General features: G+C 43.4%; 1 protein-coding gene across 1 annotated transcript in view; it reads left to right on the forward strand.

Annotated features, from left to right (window-relative positions):
* The window catches only part of timm50 (translocase of inner mitochondrial membrane 50 homolog (S. cerevisiae)), a 122,886-nt gene that overhangs the window by 1,617 nt on the left and 95,467 nt on the right, over positions 1 to 25,802 (forward strand). Inside the window, exon 2 of the mRNA XM_078430904.1 lies at positions 23,174 to 23,205. Coding sequence (XP_078287030.1) covers positions 23,174 to 23,205 — 32 coding nt within the window. The remainder of the gene's footprint in view (positions 1 to 23,173; positions 23,206 to 25,802) is intronic.

Raw genomic sequence — 25,802 nt, forward strand, 5'->3', positions numbered from 1 at the left:
TGTCGTTTCAGGGGCCCTTCCCCATTCCCTCCACAGATGCTGCTGGATTCGCTGAATTCTCGGTTACTAGGTTAATTCCCGGAATGGTGGGACTGTCATGTTGAAAGACTAGGCTTGTATACACTGGAATTTAGAAGGATGAGAGGAGATCTTATCGAAACGTATAAGATTATTAAGGGGTTGGACACGTTAGAGGCAGGAAACATGTTCCCAATGTGGGGGGAGTCCAGAACAAGGGGCCACAGTTTAAGAATAAGGGGTAGGCCATTTAGAACTGAGATGAGGAAAAACTTTTTCAGTCAGAGAGTTGTGAATCTGTGCAATTCTCTGCCTCAGAAGGCAGTGTAGGCCAATTCTCTGAATGTATTCAAGAGAGAGCTAGATAGAGCTCTTAAGGATAGAGGAGTCAGGGGGTATGGGGAGAAGGCAGGAACGGGGTACTGATTGAGAATGATCAGCCATGATCACATTGAATGGTGGTGCTGGCTCGAAGGGCCGAATGACCTCCTCCTGCACCTATTGTCTATTGTTCCTTCAGCCCTTTGCGTTTTGATCAAGATTTAGCATCTGCACTCCTTGCATCTGGAATTGACAGGTTGCCTGTGAGCTGATCTTTGAGAAGAGCTGCCTTTGTGGGATCCTTGAGAGCTTGGACATATTTTAGTTGACACTGTTTCAGGACCAGGTTGATAAACATAACAGAGTGAATTAGGTGGACACAAAATGCTGGAGTAACTCAGTGGGACAGGCGGCATCTGGAGAAAATGAATATGTAATGTTTCTGGTTAGGACCCTTCGTCAGAGATGAAGGCCAGTAGAGCAGGCTGATGAAAAGAATACCTCATTGCTGGCACAAAACTGATAGTCTATTGGGCAGCATGATCCCTGCCCTCTGACGTGTTTCTGAGACAGAAGCAGACAGTGAAGAAATTCCACCAGTGCTGTCTCTGTAAAACCTTTCAAATTTATTGGAAGTACAAGTAAACCTATGTCCGCATCTTTTCCCAGTCCAACATCCCTGACATTGAGGCCCCAGTTACTTTCATAGCCTGGAGAAAGAGTGTTTTTCTCCATGTAGCCATTGCTACATTCTACAAGCATTTCAAATGGATTGGGGTTTTCTGGAAATTTGCTCACAGTGAGATCTCATAAGTAGCCAGTGAATTGAATAGCTTGTGAAACAGTTGGGGAAATGCCAGCCAGAACACTGGATATACTGCAGATAGACACAAAGAGCTGGAGTAACTCAGCGGGTCAGACAATACCTCTGGAGAAAAGGAATGGGTGACTTTTCGGGTTGAGACCCTTCTTCAGAGTCTGAGTCTGAGAATGCCCTAATGCTCTCTGCCAGATCATGACTACGGAAGACCTTGTCAACATTCCGAAGTGTCTCCAATTAAAACAGTTCCTTCCTACACACAGGACGTACTACATGTCTTTTGATTTAGAATACATGTTATCTAATCAAAGCTGCCTTATTTTCCATTCCAAATGGACATGGGATACCAGTAGACATTCTTGAATAGTAGCATGGCGGTTCAGTTATGGATACTCAGCCAAAGCACTGAAGTTAACATTTCGGTCATCAACAATCACGGCAAGTAATATGTTAGTCTTTATTGAAAGAGAATTTGAGAACGAGATATATTATAGACAATAGGTGCAGGAGTAGGCCATTCGGCCCTTCGAGCCAGCACCACCATTCAATGTGATCATGGGTTCATAGATATTGCTTCAATTCTGGTGAGACTGCTTCTGGAATACTATGAGACAGTCTTGTGACCCTATCTAAGGAAAGATATATGTGATAGAGCAATTATTCACAAAAGGCTGGAGTAACTCAGCAGGTCAAGCAGCATCTCAAGAGAGAAGGAATGGGTGACCTTTCGGGTCGAGACCCTTCTTCAGACTGATGTCAGGGGGGATATAGGTGGAGACAGGAAGATAGAGGGAGATCTGGGAAGGGGGAGGGGAAGAGAGGAACACAGGAACTATCTAAAGTGGGAGAAGTTGATGTTCATACCACTGGGCTGCAAGCTGCCCAGGCGAAATATGAGGTGCTGTTCCTCCAATTTCCGTTGGGCCTCACTATGGCACTGAGGAGGCCCATGACAGAAAGGTCAGACTGGGAATGGGAGGGGGAGTTGGTGCTCGGCCACCGGGAGACCAGTTTGGCCAACGCGGACCGAGCACAGGTGTTGAGCGAAGCGATCGCCGAGCTTGCGCTTGGTTTCGCCGATGTTAATAAGTTGACATCTGTGATAGAGCAAAGAGTCATCAATCTGTTTCCAGAGATGTTTAGGAAGGAACTGCAGATGCTAGTTTACACAGAAGATAGACACAAAATGCAGGAGTAACTCAGCGGGACAGGCAGCATCTCTGGATAGAAGGAATGGGCGGTTTCGGGTCGAGACCCTTCTTCAGAAGGAGGGTCTCCACCCGAAATGTCACCCATTCCTTCTATTCAGATGCTGCCTGTCCCGCTGAGTTACCCCAGCATTTTGTGTCTGATTCTGGAGATGTTAGGTTTGTCATACGAGGATAGATGCACAGGATATTGTTTCCATTGGCTGGATTATTTTAACCAGAAATTAAATAAATCTAGAATTAGTTAAATAAAATTGCTGGTTTCATTGCTAAACACAATGCTTTCAGGCTTATTGTAATAATCTATTTGGTTCAGTGATATTCTTCAGGGAAGGAAATCCTTTACTGGTCTGGCCTATTTGTGTCTTCACACCCACCATTGTGCCTGACAGTTTGAGGCAATGAAGAATGGACAAGAAATGCCAGCATATCCCATAAATGAATAGGAAAAACAATTGAGTGCTTTGATCAATCGCGTTGTATGTGATTGGTATAGCATCGGGTCCAGAATGGGTAGAGATGGCAAGTTCTCTGGAAGTCCTTGGACAAGTCAGACTTTCACAAGCTTTGGTCATTTTCCTACCTCAGACCATTAATGGAGAGATTTAGTTTCTCACAGTGGGAATTTAAAGCTGGTTCCCTGGCTTTGTGATAAACACTGAAGAGCTGGAAGAGTTTGCCCTTTTTGGTTTTAAGGAAGACCAAAAGAATAGATTGATGAAGGTGTTCAACATGATTTTAAAATAATTCTGAGGAAGTATTGTGTGCTCTCTTGAAAGTTGAAGCAATGTGCTGGTCCTAAGACCTGAAGCTCTCAATCATCTCCACTTCAGCATCATTGATACAAACTGGTGTGTGTAATCTACTCTGCTTTCTGACGTAGATGACAGCGGTGTCGGTGTACTTAGCTTGGTTTAGAGATACAGCATAGAAACAGATCTGAGGGTCTCCAATGAGGTAGTTAGTAGCTCAGGACTGCTCTCTAATTGTTGGTAGGATGGTTCAATTGCCTGATACAGTTGGGAAGAAACTGTCCCTGAATCTGGAGGTGTGCGTTTTCACACTTCTTTCCCTCTTGGTTCTTGGTCCTCCAAAATATTCCAAATGGATTTTAAACTGGAGGTGGGGGAGTATGGACTTAAGCAAGAAGGGCTTCTTGGAGAAGAAGAGCTGCCTTAAATTTAGTTGCGTCCGGTGGAGTAACTATAGTAGGGTGAAAACTATTCCATGCTTTAATTGTGCGAGGGAAGAATGAATTGCTATGCACATCTGTCTTGATAGCTGGTATCTCAAATTGAATCGAATGCCCTCGTCTACCCCTGATAGGTTTGGGTTTGATCACCCATCTTGCCTGATGGGAGAGGCGAGAAGAGGGAGTGACTGGGGTGAGACTGGGCCTTGATTATGCTGGTGGCCTTGCTAAGGCAGCATGAGGTGTAAATGGAGTCGGTGGAAGGGAGGTTGGTTTGTGTGATGGTCTGGGCTATGTCCACAATTCTGTGCAATTTCTTGAGGTCTTGGACGGAGTTCTTCTCAAACCATGCATTGATGCACCCAGATAAAATGTTTTCTACGGCACATCTGTAGAAGTTGATGAGAGTTGTTGGGGACATGCCAAACGTCCTAAGCCTTCTAAGGAAGTAGAGGCGTTGGTGTGCTTTCTCCGCCGTTGCTTCAGTATGGGTAGTTCAGGACAAGATGCTGGTGTTATTTACTGCTAGGAATTTGAAGCTTTCAACTATCTCTACTTCGGCGCCATCAATGCAAACTGGATGAAGATGTGTGTGAAGACTTAATTCCCTGAAGTCAATCACTATCTCCTTTGTCTTGCTGACATTGAGAGAAAGGTTGTTGTCTTGACACCAGGTCACGAAGTTTTAAATCTCCTTCCTGTACTCTGTCTCATCACCACAACGGTGGTGCCGTCTGCAAATTAGTCAATTGAATTGGATTTGTACTTGGCTGCACAGTTGAGGGTGTACAAGGAGTTGAGCAGGGGGCTGAGGACACATCCTTCCAGAGCACCAGCTTTGAGAATTATCTTAGAGGATAATTTGTCCCCTATCCTCACTGATTGGGGTTTGTTGGGATGTTAACAGGACATGAGAGGAACCATACAAGAGAGTCTGAAGGTCTCGACCTGAAACATCGCCTATTCTCCAGGGATGCTGCCTGATCCCCTGTGTTACTCCAGCCTTTTGTGTCTGTCTTTAGCATCTGCATTTCCTCCCTGCACATATAAGAGAGAGGCTGGTTCTTATTTCTGTTTCTGCCACAAGAGGTTCCCAGAGAGCAACCAAGCTGGAACTCCCTCGGGTTGCAGAACAAAGTCTGAAGGTTGCGATCGGTTCTGCTGTTTATCTTCAGTGACTAAATAACATGGCAGCATCAATGCTATTGTGATTTTCCAGAAACCTCACATTGAACTCCCGAAGCTGTCCTCATTCTGGTGCTCTTTTTACATAGAGGTCAAGTCAAGTCAAGTCAATTTTATTTGTATAGCACATTTAAAAACAACCCACGTTGACCAAAGTGCTGTACATCAGTTCAGGTACTAAGAACGAACATACATAAACAGTTCACAGCGCCCCCTCAGAGGGCCTCAAACGCTAGGGAGTAGAAATAGGTTTTGAGCCTAGACTTAAAGGAATCGATGGAGGGGGCAGTTCTGATGGGGAGAGGGATGCTTTTCCACAGTCTAGGAGCTGCAACCGCAAAAGCGCGGTCACCCCTGAGCTTGCAAAGACCGCGGGATAGTCAGTAGCCCCAAGTCGGCCGACCTGAGGGACCTGGAAATAGAGAGGTGGGTTAGAAGATTTTTGATGTGATGGGGGTTGGGGGGCAAGCCCGTTTAGGGCTTTGTATGTGAATAGGAGGAGCTTGAAGTTGATTCTGTACTGTACTGGGAGCCAGTGGAGAGAGGGCAGAATCGGGGTGATGTGGTCCCTTTTACGGGTACCCGTCAGGAGTCTCGCTGCAGCGTTTTGGACCAATTGCAGGCGGGACAGGGATGATTGGCTGATCCCAGTGTATAGGGAGTTGCAGTAGTCTAGGCGGGAGGAAATGAATGAGTGGATGATTTTTTCAATGTCGTCAAATTGGAGGAATGGTTTGATTTTAGCTATGGTACGAAGCTGGAAGAAGCTGGCTTTTACCACAACGTTGACTTGATCTTATTGAAACATATAAGATAATTAGGGGATTGGACACATTAGAGGCAGGAAACATGTTCCCAATGTTGGGGGAGTCCAGAACAAGGGGCCACAGTTTAAGAATAAGGGGTAGGCCATTTAGAACGGAGATGAGGAAGAACTTTTTCAGTCAGAGAGTGGTGAAGGTGTGGAATTCTCTGCCTCAGAAGGCAGTGGAGGCCAGTTCGTTGGATGCTTTCAAGAGAGAGCTGGATAGAGCTCTTAAGGATAGCGGAGTGAGGGGGTATGGGGAGAAGGCAGGAACGGGGTACTGATTGAGAGTGATCAGCCAGGATCGCATTGAATGGCGGTGCTGGCTCGAAGGGCAGAATGGCCTACTCCTGCACCTATTGTCTATTGTCTATTGCTTGTCAAACTTTAATGCAGAGTCAAATATCACGCCAAGGTTTTTGACATGCGGTTTGACTAGGGAGCTAGGGAGGATAGGCTTCCAAGGCCGCCTGTTATCGTTTTGATGGAGTCCGGGGGGGGGGGGGGGAATAGGATGACCTCAGACTTGCTCTCGTTTAGTTGAAGGAAGTTCTGTACCATCCAACATTTTATGTCCTCAAGGCAGTGCATGAGGCTGATAAAATTTGACCGGTTGTTGGGTTTCAGGGGGAGATAAAGCTGTGTGTCATCCGCATAGCAGTGGAAAGAAATGCCGTGCCTTTGAATGATTTGGCCAATGGGGAGCATGTATAGAGAGAAGAGAATGGGGCCTAGGATGGAGCCTTGTGGAACCCTGCAGGAGAGGCTAGCTGGGGAACAGGAATAACTGCCTATGTTGATCGAGAAACTCCTATTTTTGAGGTAGGGAACGAACCAGCTCAGGGCAGTGCCATCAACGCCAACGCCGTACCGGAGACGGTCAATAAGGATGCTGTGGTCCACTGTTTCGAACGTTGCGCTGAGGTCGGGAAGGAGCAAGATTGCACTGTCGCCGGTGTCGATGGCGAGAAGCAGGTCGTTGTGTACCTTCAACAAGGCAGACTCTGTGCTGTGGTGGGCCCTGAAACCTGACTGGAAACTTTCCAGGATGGTATTTTGGTGTAGGTAAGGCAGTAGTTGATTTAGAATGACTTTTTCAATGACTTTTGACAGGAATGGCAGTTTGGAAATGGGTCTGTAGTTGCTAAGCAAGGTGGGGTCTAGGTTAGGTTTTTTCAGGAGGGGCTGGACCACCGCGTGCTTGGAACAGGTTGGAACAGTGCCAGTGGCCAGAGAACTGTTGATGATAGAGAGGATGCTGGGACTGGCTATTGCAATGACATCCTTCAGAAGGGCAGTGGGGACAGTGTCAAGGGGGCAGGTTGCAGGTTTCATAGTGGAGACAAGCTTTGCAAGGGAGGATAGAGTGACGGGTTGGAAACAGTCCAATTTAGATGAAGAGACCAGTGAGACAGCTAGGTCACGGGTGGAAGGGGAAATATTCGTTCTAATGTTCTTAACTTTGCTAGTCAAAAATGTAGAGAATTCTTCGCACTTAGCAGGGGACCCAACTAAGCTAGTACTGGGGGCGGGACATATGACAAAGGTAATTGTGCTAAATGGGACCTTGGAATTATGAGAGTTTTTGGAAATAAGGTCGGAAAAGTATTGTGCTCGCAGACTTTACTGCTTCCTGGTATTTGAGAAGATTGTTTCTCAGAATTTCGAAGGCAATTTGAAGCGTATCACATTTCCACCTCCGTTCTGATTTTCTACACTCCCTTCTGAGGGCTCTGGTGGTGTCATTGAGCCAAGGCCGACCTTTGAGCTTAGGCTTTTTCATTTTAAGAGGAGCAACAGAATCCAGGATGGAAGAGCAAGTGGTATTAAATAAAGAGATGAGATCCTCAGTGTTGAGATGGGGGGGGGGGGGGAGAAGCCTCAATAGTGCAGATGTTGGGGGCAGCTATGAGAGCCTCGGAGAACTTACTGGCAGTCAGTGAGTTTATGTAGCGGGAGTAACGAACAGGGAGAAACGCTATAAACTCGTAGAATAACCTCATGACCTATAGTTAGGCAAGTATCAAGACTGTTAAACACTCTTGGGACAAGCCAACCTTTAGGAGATTAAACTTGCTTCATTTTTCTTATAACATATTTTTGACTTTATCTAGATTCCTGCAAATTCATCAATCAATTGATTGAAACAATTAATTCTCCTGTTAAACGTATGGGATGCAAATTTGCAGTATTGCCTTAACATAAAATTCAAAGATTTTGGTTAAGATGATGACCTGCATTGAGGCAGTTGAAAGACTGGAGTGACTAGGCTTGTATACACTGGAATTTAGAAGGATGAGAGGAGATCTTATCAAAACGTATAAGATTATTAAGGGGAGGGACACGTTAGAGGCAGGAAACATGTTCCCAATGTTGGGGGACTCCAGAACAATGGGCCACAGTTTAAGAATAAGGGGTAGGCCATTTAGAACTGAGATGAGGAAAAAAAATTTCAGTCAGAGTTGTGAATCTGTGGAATTCTCTGCCTCAGAAGGCAGTGGAGGCCAATTCTCTGAATGCATTCAGGAGAGAGCTGGATAGAGCTCTTAAGGATAGCGGAGTCAAAGGGTATGGGCAGAAGGCAGGAACGGGGTACTGATTGAGAATGATCAGCTATGATCAGATTGAATGGCCGAATGGCCTCCTCCTGCACCTATTGTCTATGAGCTGTATTTGATATGTTTTGCCAGCAGTAAATCCACTTAATGAGTGGTGCTTTCAACAGGCTGGTGCTTCTTGTCAGGCAATCCCACCTGTCTGCGTCTATCAATCTAAACGATCTGATTCTCCCCAAACTCCCCAGAGATAGTACCAGGCAAGGCCATTGAATGTTTAAACAATCCCCTATACAGCAAAATGAAATTGCCTGTGTTTGCCACCCAATAAGCCAGTTTCATGGACTTCTCTGTTTTCATGTTTACATTTCTAAGAGGCCTTTGAGGTCTTCAGATAAGAACAATTTAATTGATTATAGTGGCATTTATGTCTCTTTTTTTTTGTTGCCATATTAGATATTTTGTTTGTTTAACCAATAAATTTAGTTTCATTGTGAATACTTGAAGTCATGTGATGAGTGTGACTGGTGAATCTTGTAAGATGATGGGTAGTACTGCTAAGAATGGAAGAGGATATGCTTTCCATGGATTTCCGCTGTTCTTGGATAGCTGCTTTTCAATAATAATTTCAAAGATAATAACTGATGGAACCCTGGCACAATAACACATTTATAGGTTATATTTAGAACTAGCAAAGCATCTCAAATTCTCATAAGCCAAAGATCTAGTCCTGACCTTCCAAACTACCTCATTGTGGACCTTGCACTTTTTCTTATCTGCACTTTCTCCATAGCTATAATGTTGTAGCTCTAAATTCTGCGCTCTAGTTATTTTTTAATTGCACTGCCTTTTGTATTTACGTATGGCTTGATTGTACTTGTGTAGGGTATGATTTGACTGATCACCCACACATTTTTTACTGTATCTTGGTGCATGTAATAATAGTAAGCCGACATCAATCCCAATACCAAATACTTCTATGAACAACTTTGACTAAACTACGTAAGGAGATATATGGGCAGGTGAAGAATGGTGCAAGTAGGAGCAATAAGCATTGGCTTAGATTTACCCATTTCATTAATGTCTTATATAAGAGCATCCACTGGCAATTTAGGGATTTAAAAAGTACCATCAGTAAAGATGTATGAAATACAACAAAAATTGGAAATATTTAGCAAGTCAGGGAAGGTGTCAAGAGACAATGAATATGTAAGGCTCATGAGCTTTCGTCAGAATTAGAACATGAAAGTACAATATATCTTTATTGTCATTGTACAGGGGTACAACGAGATTGGGAATGTACCTCCCATACGATGCAATAAATGAATTAGCTAGTCAGTATTAATTTAAACAACCCAATGAAACAAATTGGAACAGTTTTAAAACAGAATAAAGTGCAAGTAGGTCTGTGCCAGTTCACTTTGCGATGTGACCATCCGGCTCAGCTGGACCGGTTCATAGCAGCTATGGCCCTGGGGATGAAGCTGTTCCTGAGTCTGGTGGTGCGGGCTTAGAAGGCCTTGTATCGTCTGCCCGATGGTAGAAGTTCGAACAGACTGTTGCAGGGGTGTGAAGAGTCTTTGCAGATGCTGGTGGCTTTTCTGAGGCATCGTGTGTTGTAGACGCCCTCCAAGGCTGGTAGCTGTGTTCCGATGGTCCTCTGAGCTCTATGGACTACCCGCTGAAGAGCTCTCCTCTCTGCCTCCGTGCCACTCTCGATGTAAAGTAAACTGATAGGTGATTGACCTGAAACATTAACTGTGTTCTCTTCCCATTGATTTTGCCCAGTCAGTTGATTACTGTCAGTTATTTTTCAGACTTCCAGCATTCATATTGCTTTGTTTATTTGGAGTGCAAAAGAGATGTTTAATTTTTAAAAAAATTGGGGAAGTGCTGCTCACTAATAAAGCCACCATTTATCATTCAATCTTAACTGTCTTCTGCTTCCGGTGCAATGGTGATAGGATTTTTTTGGAATTGGTTCCGAAGGATGAGGATTGGGAGAGAAGTGTGAAGCTCAGAGCTTCAAGTGTTACCACAGCCACCATTGGCGTGATGAATGAAGGTGACAGTGGGGGTTGGGAGCAGGTACAGCAAAGAAACCTGCTCAGAAATGTTAGTAGGATTTGGTTTCTCTGGCAAGCAGAGATACAACGAAGGAGACTGAAGTGTTCATTTTAAAAAACGGAAAATTAAACATTTTAGATGTCGAGTGACCAGGAACTTAAAAGGTCAGTGAAGTTACCGTGGAATAACAGGTCAGTACATGGATGTATGTGGGCATGGTGCATTTCATCAGAGCACAGTCAGAAGCCATTCAGGGTATCTTACCTGCACTGGGTGAACTGGAGCTTGTGTTGCGTGGGAACTGTTGTCTGGAGCATTCAAAGAGCCAGGGGAAAACCAAACATCAACAAAGCTTTTGAGAAGGGGCAAAACCTGGAAGTAAGACGCAGAAGGAAGCAGGTGGCCCTTTTGATGGGAAATTATGTGTGTAAAACATAAGAGATTGATTTATCTTGAGCTGGCCCACACTTCTTATTTGTGCTTTCCACGTGATCCCTGTAATTGTAAGAACGTTTGAAGCTTCGCAGGTCTATTTGAATTCCAGGTCTCTGCTCTGATTATCCCACAGTAGGAGTGATCTGTGTAGGAGAACTAGGCTTCAGGTCAGTGGGTGACAAATTCTTCATTTAGACAGCCGTCAAGGCTCTTTGACAGTTAATACTGACAAAGGCGTTTTAACTGTTACTAAAAGAATCTGAAAATCTACAAAGAGTTGAAAATGGTTTATAATTTCTAAAAAAAAAAGTAAAAATAGTTTTTAAAAAAATGTATTTAACTAATACAAAAGCAACTAAAACGGTAATGTTAATGAAAGGAAAAATAAAGCGGTTACCTACACTTGCCTTTCCTGTGAATGGCCGCATGCTCCGCATTTTAGGAATGGCTGACAAAAGTAATGCGACTGATGCAGAGTGCAACCACCCCCTTGATTGAGCTCCATCTCTGGTCCCTGAGCTGAGTTCAAGAGTGGACCGCAAAGTAGGTACAAAACTTGGGGATGTGGTGATCCACAAAGATGAGCTTGTTGGTACTTTTGTTCCAAATTGCTGGCAAAAAAAGTTTCACCTTTGCACTAAAATTGTCCAGAGCACTGGTCAAGTATTGGTGCCAAAGGGTGGGAGAAGCTGAGCTTATTGGAAGAAGTTGCCAGACAATCTGATGGAGGTATTTAAATTAATGGGTTTATACAGTGTGGATGGAGAATCCTTTTCCATTATTGTAGGGGTCAAAAAATGACAGACAGATAAAGATGATTGTCCAAAAAACCCCAGTATATTGCAAGTAAGTATTTTTCATTTAAACAGTGGATAGTTAGAGTCTGAAATGCAGAGCCACTGTTGCTGATGGAAGCAGATTCATTTGCAATGTTTAAAAATGCTCTCAGAGGAAAGAATTTGCAGGGCTATGGCGAGAGAACTGGGTTTCAGATCAACTGGATTGCTCTCACATAGAGCCATTATGAATTTTCAAGTCAGGTTGGCTCCTTTTGTGCAGTAATTCTGAGATTCTATAAGTGCTACTAAACGGAAGTGATGTAAATACTTTTGTGGCGGAGGAAAATGCTGGTGTGGAAGAGAGAATTACCAGTGTTCCTTGCATCAATAAGAAACAGCTAAATTCCTATACTGTGATATGTAAAGTTTCCCGACTTGTGTTGGAAAGAACTGCAGTTGCTGGTTTCCATCATAGACACAAAACGTTAGAGAAACTCAGCGGGACAGGCAGCATCTCTGGAGAGAAGGAATGGGTTTGGTCGAGACCCTTCTAGGCGCAGGCAAGTACCGAGAAAACAAACGTGGCTGTGGTAGCGGGTCTGGGTTAAAAGTGGTCGTAGATGGTGGTAGAAGGCAGAGGGTAGTAGCTCTTGCTTTCACTCTCTCTCCATCCCCTCCCCCTTCCCAGTTCTCCGACCAGTCTTACTGTCTCTGACTACATTTTATCTCTGTACTGCCCACTACCCTGACATCAGTCTGAAGAAGGGTCTCGACCCGAAACGTCGCCTAATCCTTCTTTCCAGAGATGCTGTCCCACTGAGTTACTCCAGCATTTTGTGTCTAACTCAAATAGTCTCAGGTATTGTAGTCAATAGTCAATAGTCAATAGTCGTTTATTTGTCACATACACATAAATGTGTAGTGAAATGAAACATTACCCGCAGTTAAACAATAAGACCAATAAGAATAATCAATAACAATGCAATAACACATACAATCACAACTAACACCAAACAAAAAGAAACATCCATCACAGTGAGTCTCCTCCAGTCCCTCCTCACTGTGATGGAAGGCCAAAAATGTATTTTTCTCTTCCCTGCCGTCTTCTCCCGCGGTCAGGCTGTTGGAGTTGCCACGTCGGGGCGGTCGGGGCTCCCGATATTGAAGCCCCCGCTGGACGGTGAAAGGTCAACGGCCTATTTCAGGCCGCGCCGGACGGTGAAAGGTCCGCGGTGGGCCGACCCAAGCCCCGCGATTCGGGGCGGGCGAACACGTTGCCTCTGCCGCTGCCGGAGCTCCCGATGTCGGCCCCCATCCAGGGGCCTGCGGGCTTCCGACGTCCACGCGGCCCGCGCCGGAGCCTCCGGAGACGAGTCGGTGAAGAGAATGGCTTTATCTACTTGCACTTTATTCTGTTTTAAAACTGTTACAATTTGTTTCATTGGGTTGTTTAAATTAATACTGACTAGCTAATTAAATTATTGCATCGTATGGGAGGCGCATTCCCAATCTCGTACCCCTGTACAATGACAATAAAGATATATTGTAATGTATTGTATTACTCCTGCAGCTTAATTCAGAAGGCATCCATTGCAGCTACAGGAACATGCAGGACAGACTTTCTATCGTGCCTATCACCAAAGATGAGCATCGTGGAGACCATACTGTTGATTTCTGATTGATCATCACTGTTGATGATTGAAATAACCATCTCGTACATTAAAAAACACCAAACGTTCAGCGCACTTAAAAATGAGCAACGATAACATATATTTACTCATTACTGGAAAGAGCAAAGGGTCGTGTCCATCCCTAATTGTGTTTGAGAAGGTGTCTCCTTGAAAGATGGGTGTCCTTCAGGTAAAAGTGTCCCACAGAGCTTCTGAGGATGGAGTTGCAGGATTTAGCCACATTGATGAGGAAGGACGAGTAATTTATTTCCAAGGTCTTTTTTAAGACCTCAGTTGTCCACTGGGTGGTAGTACATACCTTGTGTTTGGTCACAGATATCGTAGCAACCCAGTATCCTTCCTATGCTTACATCAATGCTGTATTTGTGATCAGCCACCTTCAATGAATGCACTGTTCGCTTCATCGCTGCCTTGTCTAAGTTCAAAGGGAGTCATTGTTAATCGTTGGCAGATGGAAACAAGTAGAATGCATAGAGTTTCTCTAAATCGTGATGCACTGTGATCCACGTGGATGATTTATGAAATGAGATGGCAGCAGGTTTTCAACTTGCTGCTACACTCTCTGGCAATTGTGTGAAAGCAATTGTACAATTCTGTACGTGCAAGATGTTGAACATCATTTAGCTAAGCAGTTCATATCCACTTGGAGAAGTTACAGTAGACTACAAGCCCCAGCTAGAAATAATGCTGCGGTGCTATATTTCTATTTATCCTGCTGTTTTATTTCTTTGTGTGCCGCTAGCTTCCTTTTTAAATTTGACATTGAATCTTCGTTTCAGCTCTACCATGCCATGAATCTGTGTAATGAGATTGTGGGTGATAATAACCTATATCAAGGTTATAACAGGGATTCTTCCATTCCAGCAGATAGCAATGTCACCTTTAGTGTAACTGATTCTGAAACCTTTTAAGAAGACTACATATCTCCCGTTAAATTAATGATAAAGAGCTGGACACTAGCTTAAATAGGGATCAGTCAGGGCGCTGCAATACTTGTTGTTTTGTGCCCCTCTCCATATCAGATTTTGTTTACAGCTCGTCACCACTGGTTGCAGACATTTGCATACCTTAATTCAGAGCCAATATAGAGACAAGTCCGTACAAGGAAAGAAGAGATTGCAGGGAAACGATTAGTTTTCTAAACTCCCCTCAGCTGATCGTGCCATCTTCACTCAACATTTCCTGCTTATCATCGGCTTCACGGGACCATGTCACCTTCATGTTTGGCTTTGCCCATCCGCTGGCATACCCAGAATCCCGTAAAGGTGTTTTTGTGTTCTTGTTTTCCTCTCGAACATCACCGCTACGGTCGGTGTCCTTTGCTGGTGCAGGGTAGATTTCCAGGTGCGCTGTGATATCATTCATCTCCACCATCTTAACCTCCATCACATATGTCCTATGTAACGTTTGTCCAAGATGATTCACAGTGACAAGTGAAGCCATTATCTTCAGTCACTGCCAGAAAGCTTTGCTTTTCTGCCAGGATTACCTTCCTAACCATCAGCTCAGATTGAACAAAATATTTTGCAATTATGAAACCAATTCAATCCCGAGCTGAGGTATAAATTATACTTCCACATCTTGAGCGACACCACTAAGATCACATGCTTCCATCTCAGCAGCGTTCTGTACCTTTGTTGTCTAAGACTCTCCTTTGCCAAATAAGTAGTGTGCATCGTTATATTTCACAGTGCCCAAGGCAACTCTGGACACAAGGTGAAACTTATCCAACATTCTGTAATATATATCCTGCGTTATATTATCTTGCTCATCTTTGCTGACTTCCTGTTTCTGAACTATTGTTTTTATGTGTGCATCCATGCAGTGGCACGCTGGTGCAGCGGTACATTTGCCACCAGAGACCCTGGTTCGATCCTGACCACAGGCGGTTGTCTGTGCGGAGATTGTACGTTCTCCCCGTGCCCCGCGTGGGTTTTTCTCCGGGATCTCCGGTTTCTTCCCACACTCCCAACACGTACAGGTTTGTAGGCTAATCGACTTGGTCTAATTGTAAATCATCCCTTGTGTGTATGATAGTGTTAGCGTGCAGGGCTCAGTGGCTAGTACAGATTTGGTGGGCCGAAGGGCCTGTTTCAGTGCTGTATCTCTAAACTAAACTAATTTAAACTAATTCTCTGTAATCGTTTGATTCCTTCTATTCTATACAGGAAATTAAATTACTTTGCTTCTGTATTTTTATTCATTGTACCTTTAATTGTACCTTTAACTTATGTTGATCGTTCTTGGAAGCTCCCCAAACTTTGCTACCTTTAACTAAACTAAACTAAACTGAAACTTTCGAGCCTCTTGAAAATCTCAAAGCATAATTTTTCTAGTTTTCATTTACCCTTGTAATTGTCTTTGCCTTGTATATTTGTGAAAACTATCATACATTTTACAGTGATACCTGAATGTTAGTTTAAACAAAAATCATTACTGCCAAGGAGAATATAATTTGTTTCAATTGGGAGCTGGTAGCGAAAAGAGCAGGTTATTCCTGCAAGCTGCCAAAGTAGCATTATCTTGCTGCCGCAGTAAGTATCCTAATCCTTGGCCTGCTCCCGCTTTTCCAATGAGTTGTGAATTTGTGGATTTCTTGACCTTTTCAATCGAGGAACAAACAGTTTGTGTTTCATCTAAATGAGTTTGATGACAAATCTGCCAAAGGCTTGCTGCCATGTGTTAGTGTGCGAGTGCCAGCAGTTAAAGCTAACAGAAGTATTAGCACCCCTGCATGTGGCACTCTGTCTGCTCCCCTGCTGCTGCCCTGCGGCCCCATCTGCTTCACCAACTAACTTAATTGGTTCCTTTTGTTTTACATTTTTGTTGAGGAATAAAAATCCTTCCCTGTCATTAACCCCTTTGAGAACTGCTGTAACATTTTTTGCTCTAAAGATATAACACATGTGATTATTTGTCAGGAAGGTAAACAATAACCCACAGGAGAGTTTCAATTGTTAATTGAGTCCTTGTTGACCCAAAAGGAAAGGAAAATCAGTTTTATCTAGTTCGAAATTTAGCAAGCTGGACAGTTAATATACAATGTATTCAAATTCATGTTACCATTTATAGTTTTATTCAGATGTGACATGTATAACAATGAAATATTCCAGCAATAACCTGAAAATGCAAGCATAGTACTGCCTTAGAATAGTCTCCAGACTTGACTTTCTGTTAACTACATTTATCAGATTGAATTGTCTTACCATTTACATGCAACAAAGCTCCTTTGCATCACGGAGACTTGTAAGAGCACAAAACTTACTCTAAGCTGTGCTCTTCCCTGCCTCTCAGCGATCTATAATGGGTCTGCCCTTATTTCATATAGCATCAAACTTAAGTCAAGTTTTCTTAGCTTTTTTAACTTTCTCTTAAGTAACTAAATGTTTGTCCAGAATAACTTTTTTTCCAAATAACACATGGCATCTAAACAGATATGTATGCTTGAAGCCAGGTTCGGTAAAAGTTCTGTTGCTGGCCCAATTCCAATGGCACATTCAGTCTTGTTAATGTAACCTTCCCACCATCAAAAGCATTTACATGAGGTTTCTACCTCAAGAAGGTGGCATCTGTCATCAGGATCACCACTATTGGGGCCATCTCACTGCTCCATCAGGCAGGGGCTACAGAAACCTGAAGTCCAACACCACCAGGTTCAGGAACAGCTACTTTCCTATAACCATCAGATAATTGAACTAACCTGCATAACCATAATCCTACCTTGGCAATCAAACACTGTGGACCACCTCTTGCATTACCATGGCTTTATTTTTAAATTATATTTTATGCTAATGTCTTCTTTTCACTGTTACCGCAATCCTGTTAAATTTGTTTTTTTTGTGTTGTCTGTGTGTCTATGATGCTGCTGTAAGCAAGATTTGTACCTGTACATCATTGTACTTGTGCAGATGACAAGGATCTCAACTTAACTTGAACCTCATCTACTGTATCTGCTGTTCCAGGTGCCGACTCCTGTATATCGGCGAGACCAAGCACAGGCTCGGCGATCGTTTCGTTGAACACCTCCGCCCAGTCCACCTAAACTTACCTGATCTCCCGGCTGCTCAGCACTTTAACTCCCCCTCCCATTCCCACACTGACCATTCTGTCCTGGACCTCCTACATTGTCAGAGTGAGGCCCAGCGCAAATTGGAGGAACAGCAATTGGATATTTCGCTTGGGTAGCTTACACCCCAGTGGTATGAGCATTGACTTTTCTAACTTCAAATAGCCCTTGCTTTCCCTCTCTCTCCATCCCCTCCCCCTTCCACTGTCTTCGACTACATTTTATTCTATATCGCCCACTCCCCTGACATCAGTCTGAAGAAGGGTCTCGACCTGAAACGTCACCCATTCCTTTTCTCCAGTGATGTTGCCTGTCCCGCTGAGTTACTCCAGCATTTTGTATCTACCTTCAACTTAACTTGAATTATTTTCTGACATTCTGTTGCTGATTTACCAAAGTTTGGTTTGCTTCATCACCTGTGTCTAAATGTGACAAAGTATGAAAAGTTGTATTAAAAAAACCCTGCTTGTTAGTCATGCAGCACAGAAACAAGCCCTTCGGCCCAACTTGTCTATGCCAACCCTCTGCCTACATTTGGCCCATATCTCTCTAAACCTTTCCTAGCCATGTACCTATTCAAACTTCTTTTAAATGTTGTTATCATACCTGCTTCAACTACCTCCTCCGGCAGCTCATTTCATATATCCACCACCCACTGTGTGAAAAAGTTGCCCCTCAGGATTCTTTAAAATCTTTCCCCTCTCACCCTAAACTTATGTCCCCTGGTTCTTGATTGTCTTGTTCTGGGTAAAGGACTCTGTGCATTAACCCCATCTTTTCCCCTCGTGATTTTATACACTTGTATGCATTTCACTAGTAAACTCTTGCATAAAGTCACCCTTCAGCCTCATCCGCTTCAAGGAATAAAGTCATAATCTGTTCAACCTCTCCCTATAGTTCAGGCCTTTGAATCCTGGTGACATTCTCGTAAATCTTCTCTGTACTCTTTCCAGCTTAACGACATCCTTCCTCTGGCAGGGTGAGCAAAACTGAACACAATACTCCAAATATGGCCTCATTGACATGTTGTACAACTGTAATATAACATCCTGACTTCTATACTCAATGCTCTGACTGAAGAAGGCCAAAGCACCAAAAGCCGTCTTGACCATCCTTTCAATCTGTGGCGCTACTTTCAGGGAATAATGTACCTGCACTCCTAGAACCCTCTGCTCTACAATACTTCCCAGGGCCCTGCCAGTCACCGTGAAGGTTCTGCCTTGGTTTGACTTCCTAAAATGCAACACCTCGCACTTATCTGCATTAATTGAGAATGATCAGCCATGATCACATTGAATGGTGGTGCTGGCTTGAAGGGCCGAATGGCCTACTCCTACACCTATTGTCTATTATCTATAAACAGCATTAGTCATTCCCCAGTCCACTTGCCCAGCTGATCAAGATCCTGCTGTTATTTTTTGATAACCATCTTTATTATCTACGATTCCACCCACTTTGGGTTCAGTTTACTAATCATACCTTGTACATTTTCATTCAGATTGTTGATATACACCACAAACAACATTGGGCCCAGCACCTGAGGGCACACTACTAGTCACAGGCCTCTCGTCTGAAAAACATCCCTCCACCATCACCCTCTGCTTCCTCCCATGAAGCAAATAATCTATGCTGTCAGCAGTCTCCTCCTGGATCCCGTGTGGTCTAATCTTCTTGAATAGCCTACCATGTGGAACCTTATCAAATGCCTTGCTGAAGTCCACCTGAACAATGTCTACAGCTTTGCCCTCATTAACCTTTTTGATTGCTTCTTCAAAAAACTAAAACTGCTCGTTAAGAATTTTGCATTCTTGGTAGCTGTGAGAAACGGAGATTTGCCCAAAGGTCGCAAACTCTACTGGACAGAAGGGAGGAAGCTGTTTGAGTTAATGCTCCAGAGTTATTGGTCTTGGCCCTATGCCAAGCTCTCTCAGTTTAAGAATAAAAATGCAATGTATTGGCGGCAAGAGCGGAAAACTAAGTCACAGATCCTACTCCACAGTGCAGAACTACATCCACGTTTAAAAAGGTAGCAGAAAGGACAAAGTGACGAGATATAATGGTTAGATGATAAAGAACGTGGGTGGTTTTCATCACTGATGACAAAATGAAAAGAAGGAAGAGATGTTTGTATTTACTTTGTTCCCATCACAACTTTGGGGGATTTCAAAGTATCTTGCAGGATGTGAAGTATTTATTCAATTTGGTCAATTTTATTAATGCAGGAAATTGAATTGAGCAAGCTGCCTTCAACAGCCAAATGTCGAAGAACAGATGAATTGTTTTATTGATGTTGGTTTAAGGTTAAGTAATGACCTGGGTACAAGTTACCATTGACTAAAAATTGGATTTGGTCTTATTCAATTTCTGCTGTCATTGAACCACTACATGGTTTGGCCCCCCATTTTAGCATGTCTGATTTGTGGGAACCATTGAGTCCCCATACAATATTAAAATGACAAGTTTGGGGAGGAGAATTGTACCAATGATAGGGAAAATAAATCGGAGAATATCTATACCATGCATTGCTGCCTGATGAAAGTGTCAACATAGAAGAGCTGGAGAGCGGGTGATGTTTCGGGTCGACAACCTTCTTCAGACCTGAAACGTCACCCATTCTTTCTCTCCAGAGATGCTGCCTGTTCCGCTGAGTTACTCCAGCATTCTGTGTCTATCTTCGGTGTAAGCCAGCATCTGCAGTTCCTTCCTAAACATAAAAGAGCTATTGAGAGTCATCCTGACAACTTTGCTTCTCCGCTGAATTCTACAATTTTACTGCAATATAAAGCTGTTGTTTTTCATAGACATTTGAGTCTTATCTTGTGCCACCAATTTTCTGTTGTGGGCCATTTGTCCCCTTTTGTCTTTCTCGTGATGGCAACTGCTCCTTGCGTGATTACGTTTTTATTGGTGATGAGTGCCCTTGCGATTGCTGTCAAACAGCTATTTGAATACGAGCTTTGACAATAATAAGTAGCAGATTATTTGGTTGCAAGGTAAGAGATCTTATCACCATCCACATCCACACAGTGATTCCGGTAGATTCCAGGATAAGGATTCGATGGAGGAAAATCTAAAAATGTTCTTTTCATTAAAATGAGATTATCCAATATTGCACAAATAAATTATTTTAAATAACTTTTTTAAGTGGCAGGGTGGTTGGTGTATGTTTTGAAAAAGCTCTTGCCATTTGAGACCCTGCGACTGAGCTGTTTTCCAGCATTCAATTTGTTTTGGTTTAACACTTTGCTTTTAAAAAAACAAGTTTTGGCAGCATCGTCAGGAAAGCTGTAATATAATTAGTTTTGTCACTTGGACATGTGTGTTTCTTTTTCTCTATTTTGCAGTAAAAAATGTGTCGTGTAAATATTGCTTTACAACAACGCCAGGGAGTCAATTAATCTTTGCAGTGAAAGGCAACCTGTTACTCTTAATGTTGACATCAGGGCCATTCTCGAACGATTCTTTGCCCCCTCCCTTTGTCTCCTGAAGCAACTGATTCATGCTGGGAGCAGATCTGTGCTGCCAAGAGCCAGGTACCCTGCCTGAAGGGGCTGCAGTTCATGTGTGTGCCTCACAACGAGTGCAAAGAAAAGGTGCAGAATGTGGCACTCTAACATCCGAGTCTTCCGTTTCAATGTGATCTGGGATATGTAACCTAAATTCAAGATGCAATTAAGATTGGGAGATCTTGAACAGATTTCTTCACGCATGTTATCATACTGCATCCCCCCCCCCTCACTTATCAACTAAAATAAATTACTGTTTCTCCATTTTATCCAATGCAGATAGTGACATGGAGCAGAAATCTGCTTGTATTTGTGTATATCCTGCTGTACACAGCATTAGCTTTGAAACTAATAGCAGCAAACCCAGCTAGTAGTAGCTAATGTTTGCTGAGATGGCAGAACTATTGTATGAAGAAAGGTTGGGTCAACTAGGTTCTGTATTCACTGGAGTGATTGGGGATCACAGCTCCCAATTATCCTCCACTTTAGATCTAATTCTAAATTCATTCCTAAATGTTAGCCATTTTTTATCCAACGTCATGCTTTTCAGTGAAGATCCCCAGTCTGTTGTAAATTTAAAAAAAAATTAAATTTCAAAATAGACTTTATTCGAGAAATAAATATATATACAATACATGATCCTTACAAAACTCCACCCGACATTCTCGGAGGCCACACATACAATACAGTTTCTCCAAATCCCGATTTTAACCCACACCCTTACCACTCACGTGGCCCACTGGCGTGGAATCCCATCCCTTATTTGGAGGGGCGTCTCCACCACACCCTGCCCCCAATATCCAGCAGCGGAAGGACCCTGGTCTATCGCCCATCTCCACAGAGCCTTGGCGTTGGCTGCACCAAGCTTCAGTGCGTCCCTCAGCACGTACTCCTGCAGTCTGCAGCGGGCCAGTCGGCAACATTCCCCGACGGACATCTTGCTCCGCTGGGAGGTCAACAAAGCTCGGGCAGACCAAAGAGCGTCTTTCACCGAGTTGATGACCTTCCACGAGCACTCAATGTCAGTCTCTGAATGCATCCCTGGGAACAGTCCCTAAATCACAGAGTCCTCTGTGACGGAGCTGTTCGGAATACCTAGCCAACTCATTCCCCATCCAGACCACTTTTGCCCAGTGGCTCCCTGCTGTGTGCTGTTCTAATAAAGTAATCTTTGTTTATGCAGCTGTACCTTGTGATTTCAAACTCATCACAATCAATGAATGAAATGTATTAGATGATATTTGAACATTTTAATGCTTTTATTAATGCCCCTCTATTCATCTAGAACCTTTTAGGAGACACTAATATTTATTTGGGGGTGTACAAATTTATTTGGCGGTGTACAAGTTATTTGTCATCCATGGGGGTCTATGCCGTATTTCTGGTGTGTAATGACAAATTAGTTCACACAAAGGATGGTGGAACATGGAACAAGCTGCTGGAGGAGGTCGTTGAGGCAGGAACAATTGTGCCTTTTAAAAAACATTTGGACAGGTACATGGAAAGGACAGGTTTAGAGGGATATGGACCAAACGCAGGCAGGTGGGACAAGTGTGGATGGGACAACGTTGTAAGACTCTATGACTCTAGTGTAATTGTGAGGAGAGAACGACTAGGCCAAGGATATGAAGAATCAAGCACACTAAATGGAGAATTAATCATGTAAAATTGAGATGCCTTGACACGAGTGCTTAGGAAGAGTGTGTTTCACTTGAGAGAAACTTGATAATTGTAGATAAATTCATTGGGAAGGATTAGAGAAGAGCTGAGGGGAAATGGTTTCACCTGAAAAATAGTGCAATCTTCAACTCAAATTGACAGGGTTAAGGCATTCACCCTCATTGTAGATTAAACATCATCTGGAAGAGCCTCAACTTACAAGGCAATAAGCCAAGTGGAAGTTACCCAGGAAGTTCAATGTTCGGCTGGAAAGGATACACTGGGCCTCCTTCTGTGCTGTAAATTTCCATGAATCTTTTTCTACGGACAAACTAAAGTGGGCTTAAAATATAAATGACAAATGCAAAATAAAAGAAGAATTCCAGTTGATGGTAAGGTTTAAATTAAAAGGGAATACAAGATGCGATTGTCCCAAAAGAAAGCAAGATTCCTTTGAATGAAATATCTTGATGAATTTTGTTCTTGATGAGTACCAATCAAAAATACTTAAATATGTGAAGGTATCACAAAAAGCTGGATCAACTCAGCGGATCAGGCAGCATCTCAGGAGAGAAGGAATGGGTGACACCCTGGGTCGAGACCCTACTTCAGATGGCTGAAGAAGGGTCTCGACCCATTCCTTCTCACCTGAGATGCTGTCTGACCCGCTGAGTTGCTCCAGCTTTTTGTGATACCTTCGGTTTGTACCAGCATCTGCAGTTATTTTCCTACTTAAATATGTGAATATCTTTTCAGTTGAATTTTTCAAACTTTAATTGTTTGGTACTATTGTCAATTATTAAAAATAATTTTTCCTTTTTCTCTCTTTCCCCTCCCTTTCCAACAACCACAACCCTCTTTTACAGGTAGTAATTCAACGGATGAAGTTGGAAATAAGGTAGGAAACCTTTCATTGTTTGATAACATTGAGTGAAGGGCTGCTGGGAATTCTGTGCCCAAGAATATGCTGTTATCCTTAGAACTTCTGATTATATATTGCAATAGATGAGATTACTGTCTGGCAGGAGATGAGTCACTTCCATTTCATAAGGCAAGCTGTGAGAATCAGGGCATTAAGAGATATAATTAAAATCATTTTCACTATCTACTTTTGCCTTTTCTTTCTGACCCACCAACCAATCCCTTCAGGGTGTTTCTACCACGTAGGCTCTTATCTTTGGTGATGATTGCACAGATGCAAGTCTGCTCTAATGCCATCTCTTCTCTTTGATCAGCTGGCAGTAGCTGCAGACTGGATTTATCGTGTCTTCGAAGATAAAACATGTGGTTCTGGCACAGTTGGCTTTCCAATTCATTGGTGAATGTTCCCCCTCTTTTTCTTAAGTAGGACGAATTGGTAAAAGGAAGAAACGCAGCGTATCAAATTAGATTAGAAAGTGAGTGTCCTTGCATATGAATCATTGGAAGTTAACAGGTAGGTAAGAGAAACCGTAAGGTAAGCAGAAGATAGACACAAAATGCTGGAGTTTCTCAGTGGGGCAGGCAGCATCTCTGAATAGAAGGAATGGGTGACGTTTTGTGTCGAGATCCTTCTTCAGACTCTGAAGAAGAGTCTCGACCCGAAACATCACCCATTCCTTCTATCCAGAGATGCTGCATGTCCCACTAAGTTACTCCAGCATTTTGTGTCTATCTTCGGTTTGAACCAGCATTTACAGTTCCTTCCTACACAGTGAGGTAAGCAGTATGTTGCAGTTCATTCCTTTGTGATTTACATACAAGCATAAAGATGTAGCACACCAATTACCTAGGGTTCTGGTGAGGACATGCCTGGAGTATGATATACAGGTTGCGACCTGTGTAAGGATGAACATACGATAGAAAAAAATAGAATAAATTGATTCTTGGGATGGAGGGGAGGGGAGAGGGGCAGGGTGAAATTCAAAATAAAGGATAGTCATTCAAGACGGAAATTAAATGAAATTTCTTTACCTTGAACTTACTCGTACATCTAGAATTCTCAACCCAAGAATGCTATGGAGTATGTCTCTGAAGGCGGAGAGAGATATTTGGATTTGATGAGAATCAAGTTTATTGCTGAAAAGGCAGAAAAAAAATCAGCCATGATCTTTTTGAGAGGTGAAGCAGGCACAAGAAACAGAGGCTGGCTGCTGCTCTATTTCTTATGTTTTTTTTATCACCTTCAAACTAAAGCAGGGTAGGGGTTTCGGACAAAAAATCTCAGCTTTGTGAAGAAGCTTTCCAGCAGATGACTAAAAATCTGTTTGAGGATAGAGGTTTCAAAGTAAGAAATGTGGAGGTTTGGGTTGGAATTTTGAGAACTCGGGTCTTGGTAACTGGAGGCATGATCACAGGAGGAGAATTGAATAAATTCAGGGATGAGCAGCAGGCTTGATGGATAATTTAGATGCTGAGTTAAGGATGGCAAATGAGGATCATCAGGTAGGAAAGTGGGCAAAGTGTAGGATTGATCGTGGTGTTACTGAAGGTGGAGTAGGCTCAAGAAGTAGTGGAGCCAATTGTTGCATTTGTTTATTCTGTCAGGAGCACAGGTATCTAAGTGTGATTTAGGTTGGAAGATAATAGAGTGAGAGAATTGAGACCTTGGAGGGACTGAAAACAAGACAGAATTTTAAAGTTGAAGCTATTCAATAAAGAGTGGTCGTGGCGAAAACACAGGGGTAATGGGTGAATGGGACTTGATGTCTATTAGGGTGCAATGAACTAATAATGAATTAGGACAATCCATATACTAAAGCTCTCATTTGTTTATTCACAAAATGCTGGAGTAACTCAGCAGGTCAGGCAGCATCTCGGGAGAGAAGGAATGGGTGACGTTTCGGGTCGAGACCCTTCTTCAGACTGATGTCGGGGGTGGGACAAAGGAAGGATATAGGTGGAGACAGGAAGATAGAGGGAGATCTGGGAAGGAGGAGGGGAAGGGAGGGACAGAGGAGCTATCTGAAGTTGGAGAAGTCGACGTTCATACCACCGGGCCGCAAACTGCCCAGGCGAAATATGAGGTGCTGCTCCTCCAATTTCCGGCGGGCCTCACTATGGCACTGGAGGAGGCCCATGACAGAGAGGTCAGACTGGGAATGGGAGGGGGAGTTGAAGTGCTGGGCCACCGGGAGATCAGTGGCGTTAATGCGGACCGAGCGCAGGTGTTCAGCGAAGCGATCGCCGAGCCTGCGCTTGGTTTCGCCGATATAGATGAGTTGACATCTAGAGCAGCGGATGCAATAGATGAGGTTGGAGGAGGTGCAGGTGAACCTCTGTCTCACCTGGAAAGAATGTTTGGGTCCTTTGATGGAGTTGAGGGGGGAGGTAAAGGGACAGGTGTTGCATCTCGTGCGGTTGCAAGGGAAAGTGCCCGGGGTTAGGGTGGTTTGGGTAGGAAGGGACGAGTGGACCAGGGAGTTGCGGAGGGAATGGTCTCTGCGGAATGCAGAGAGGGGAGGGGATGGGAAGATATGGCCAGTGGTGGGGTCCTGTTGTAGGTGACGGAAATGT

The sequence above is a fragment of the Rhinoraja longicauda genome, chromosome 41, assembly GCF_053455715.1.
Source record: "Rhinoraja longicauda isolate Sanriku21f chromosome 41, sRhiLon1.1, whole genome shotgun sequence".
In the NCBI taxonomy this organism is placed as follows: domain Eukaryota; kingdom Metazoa; phylum Chordata; class Chondrichthyes; order Rajiformes; family Arhynchobatidae; genus Rhinoraja; species Rhinoraja longicauda.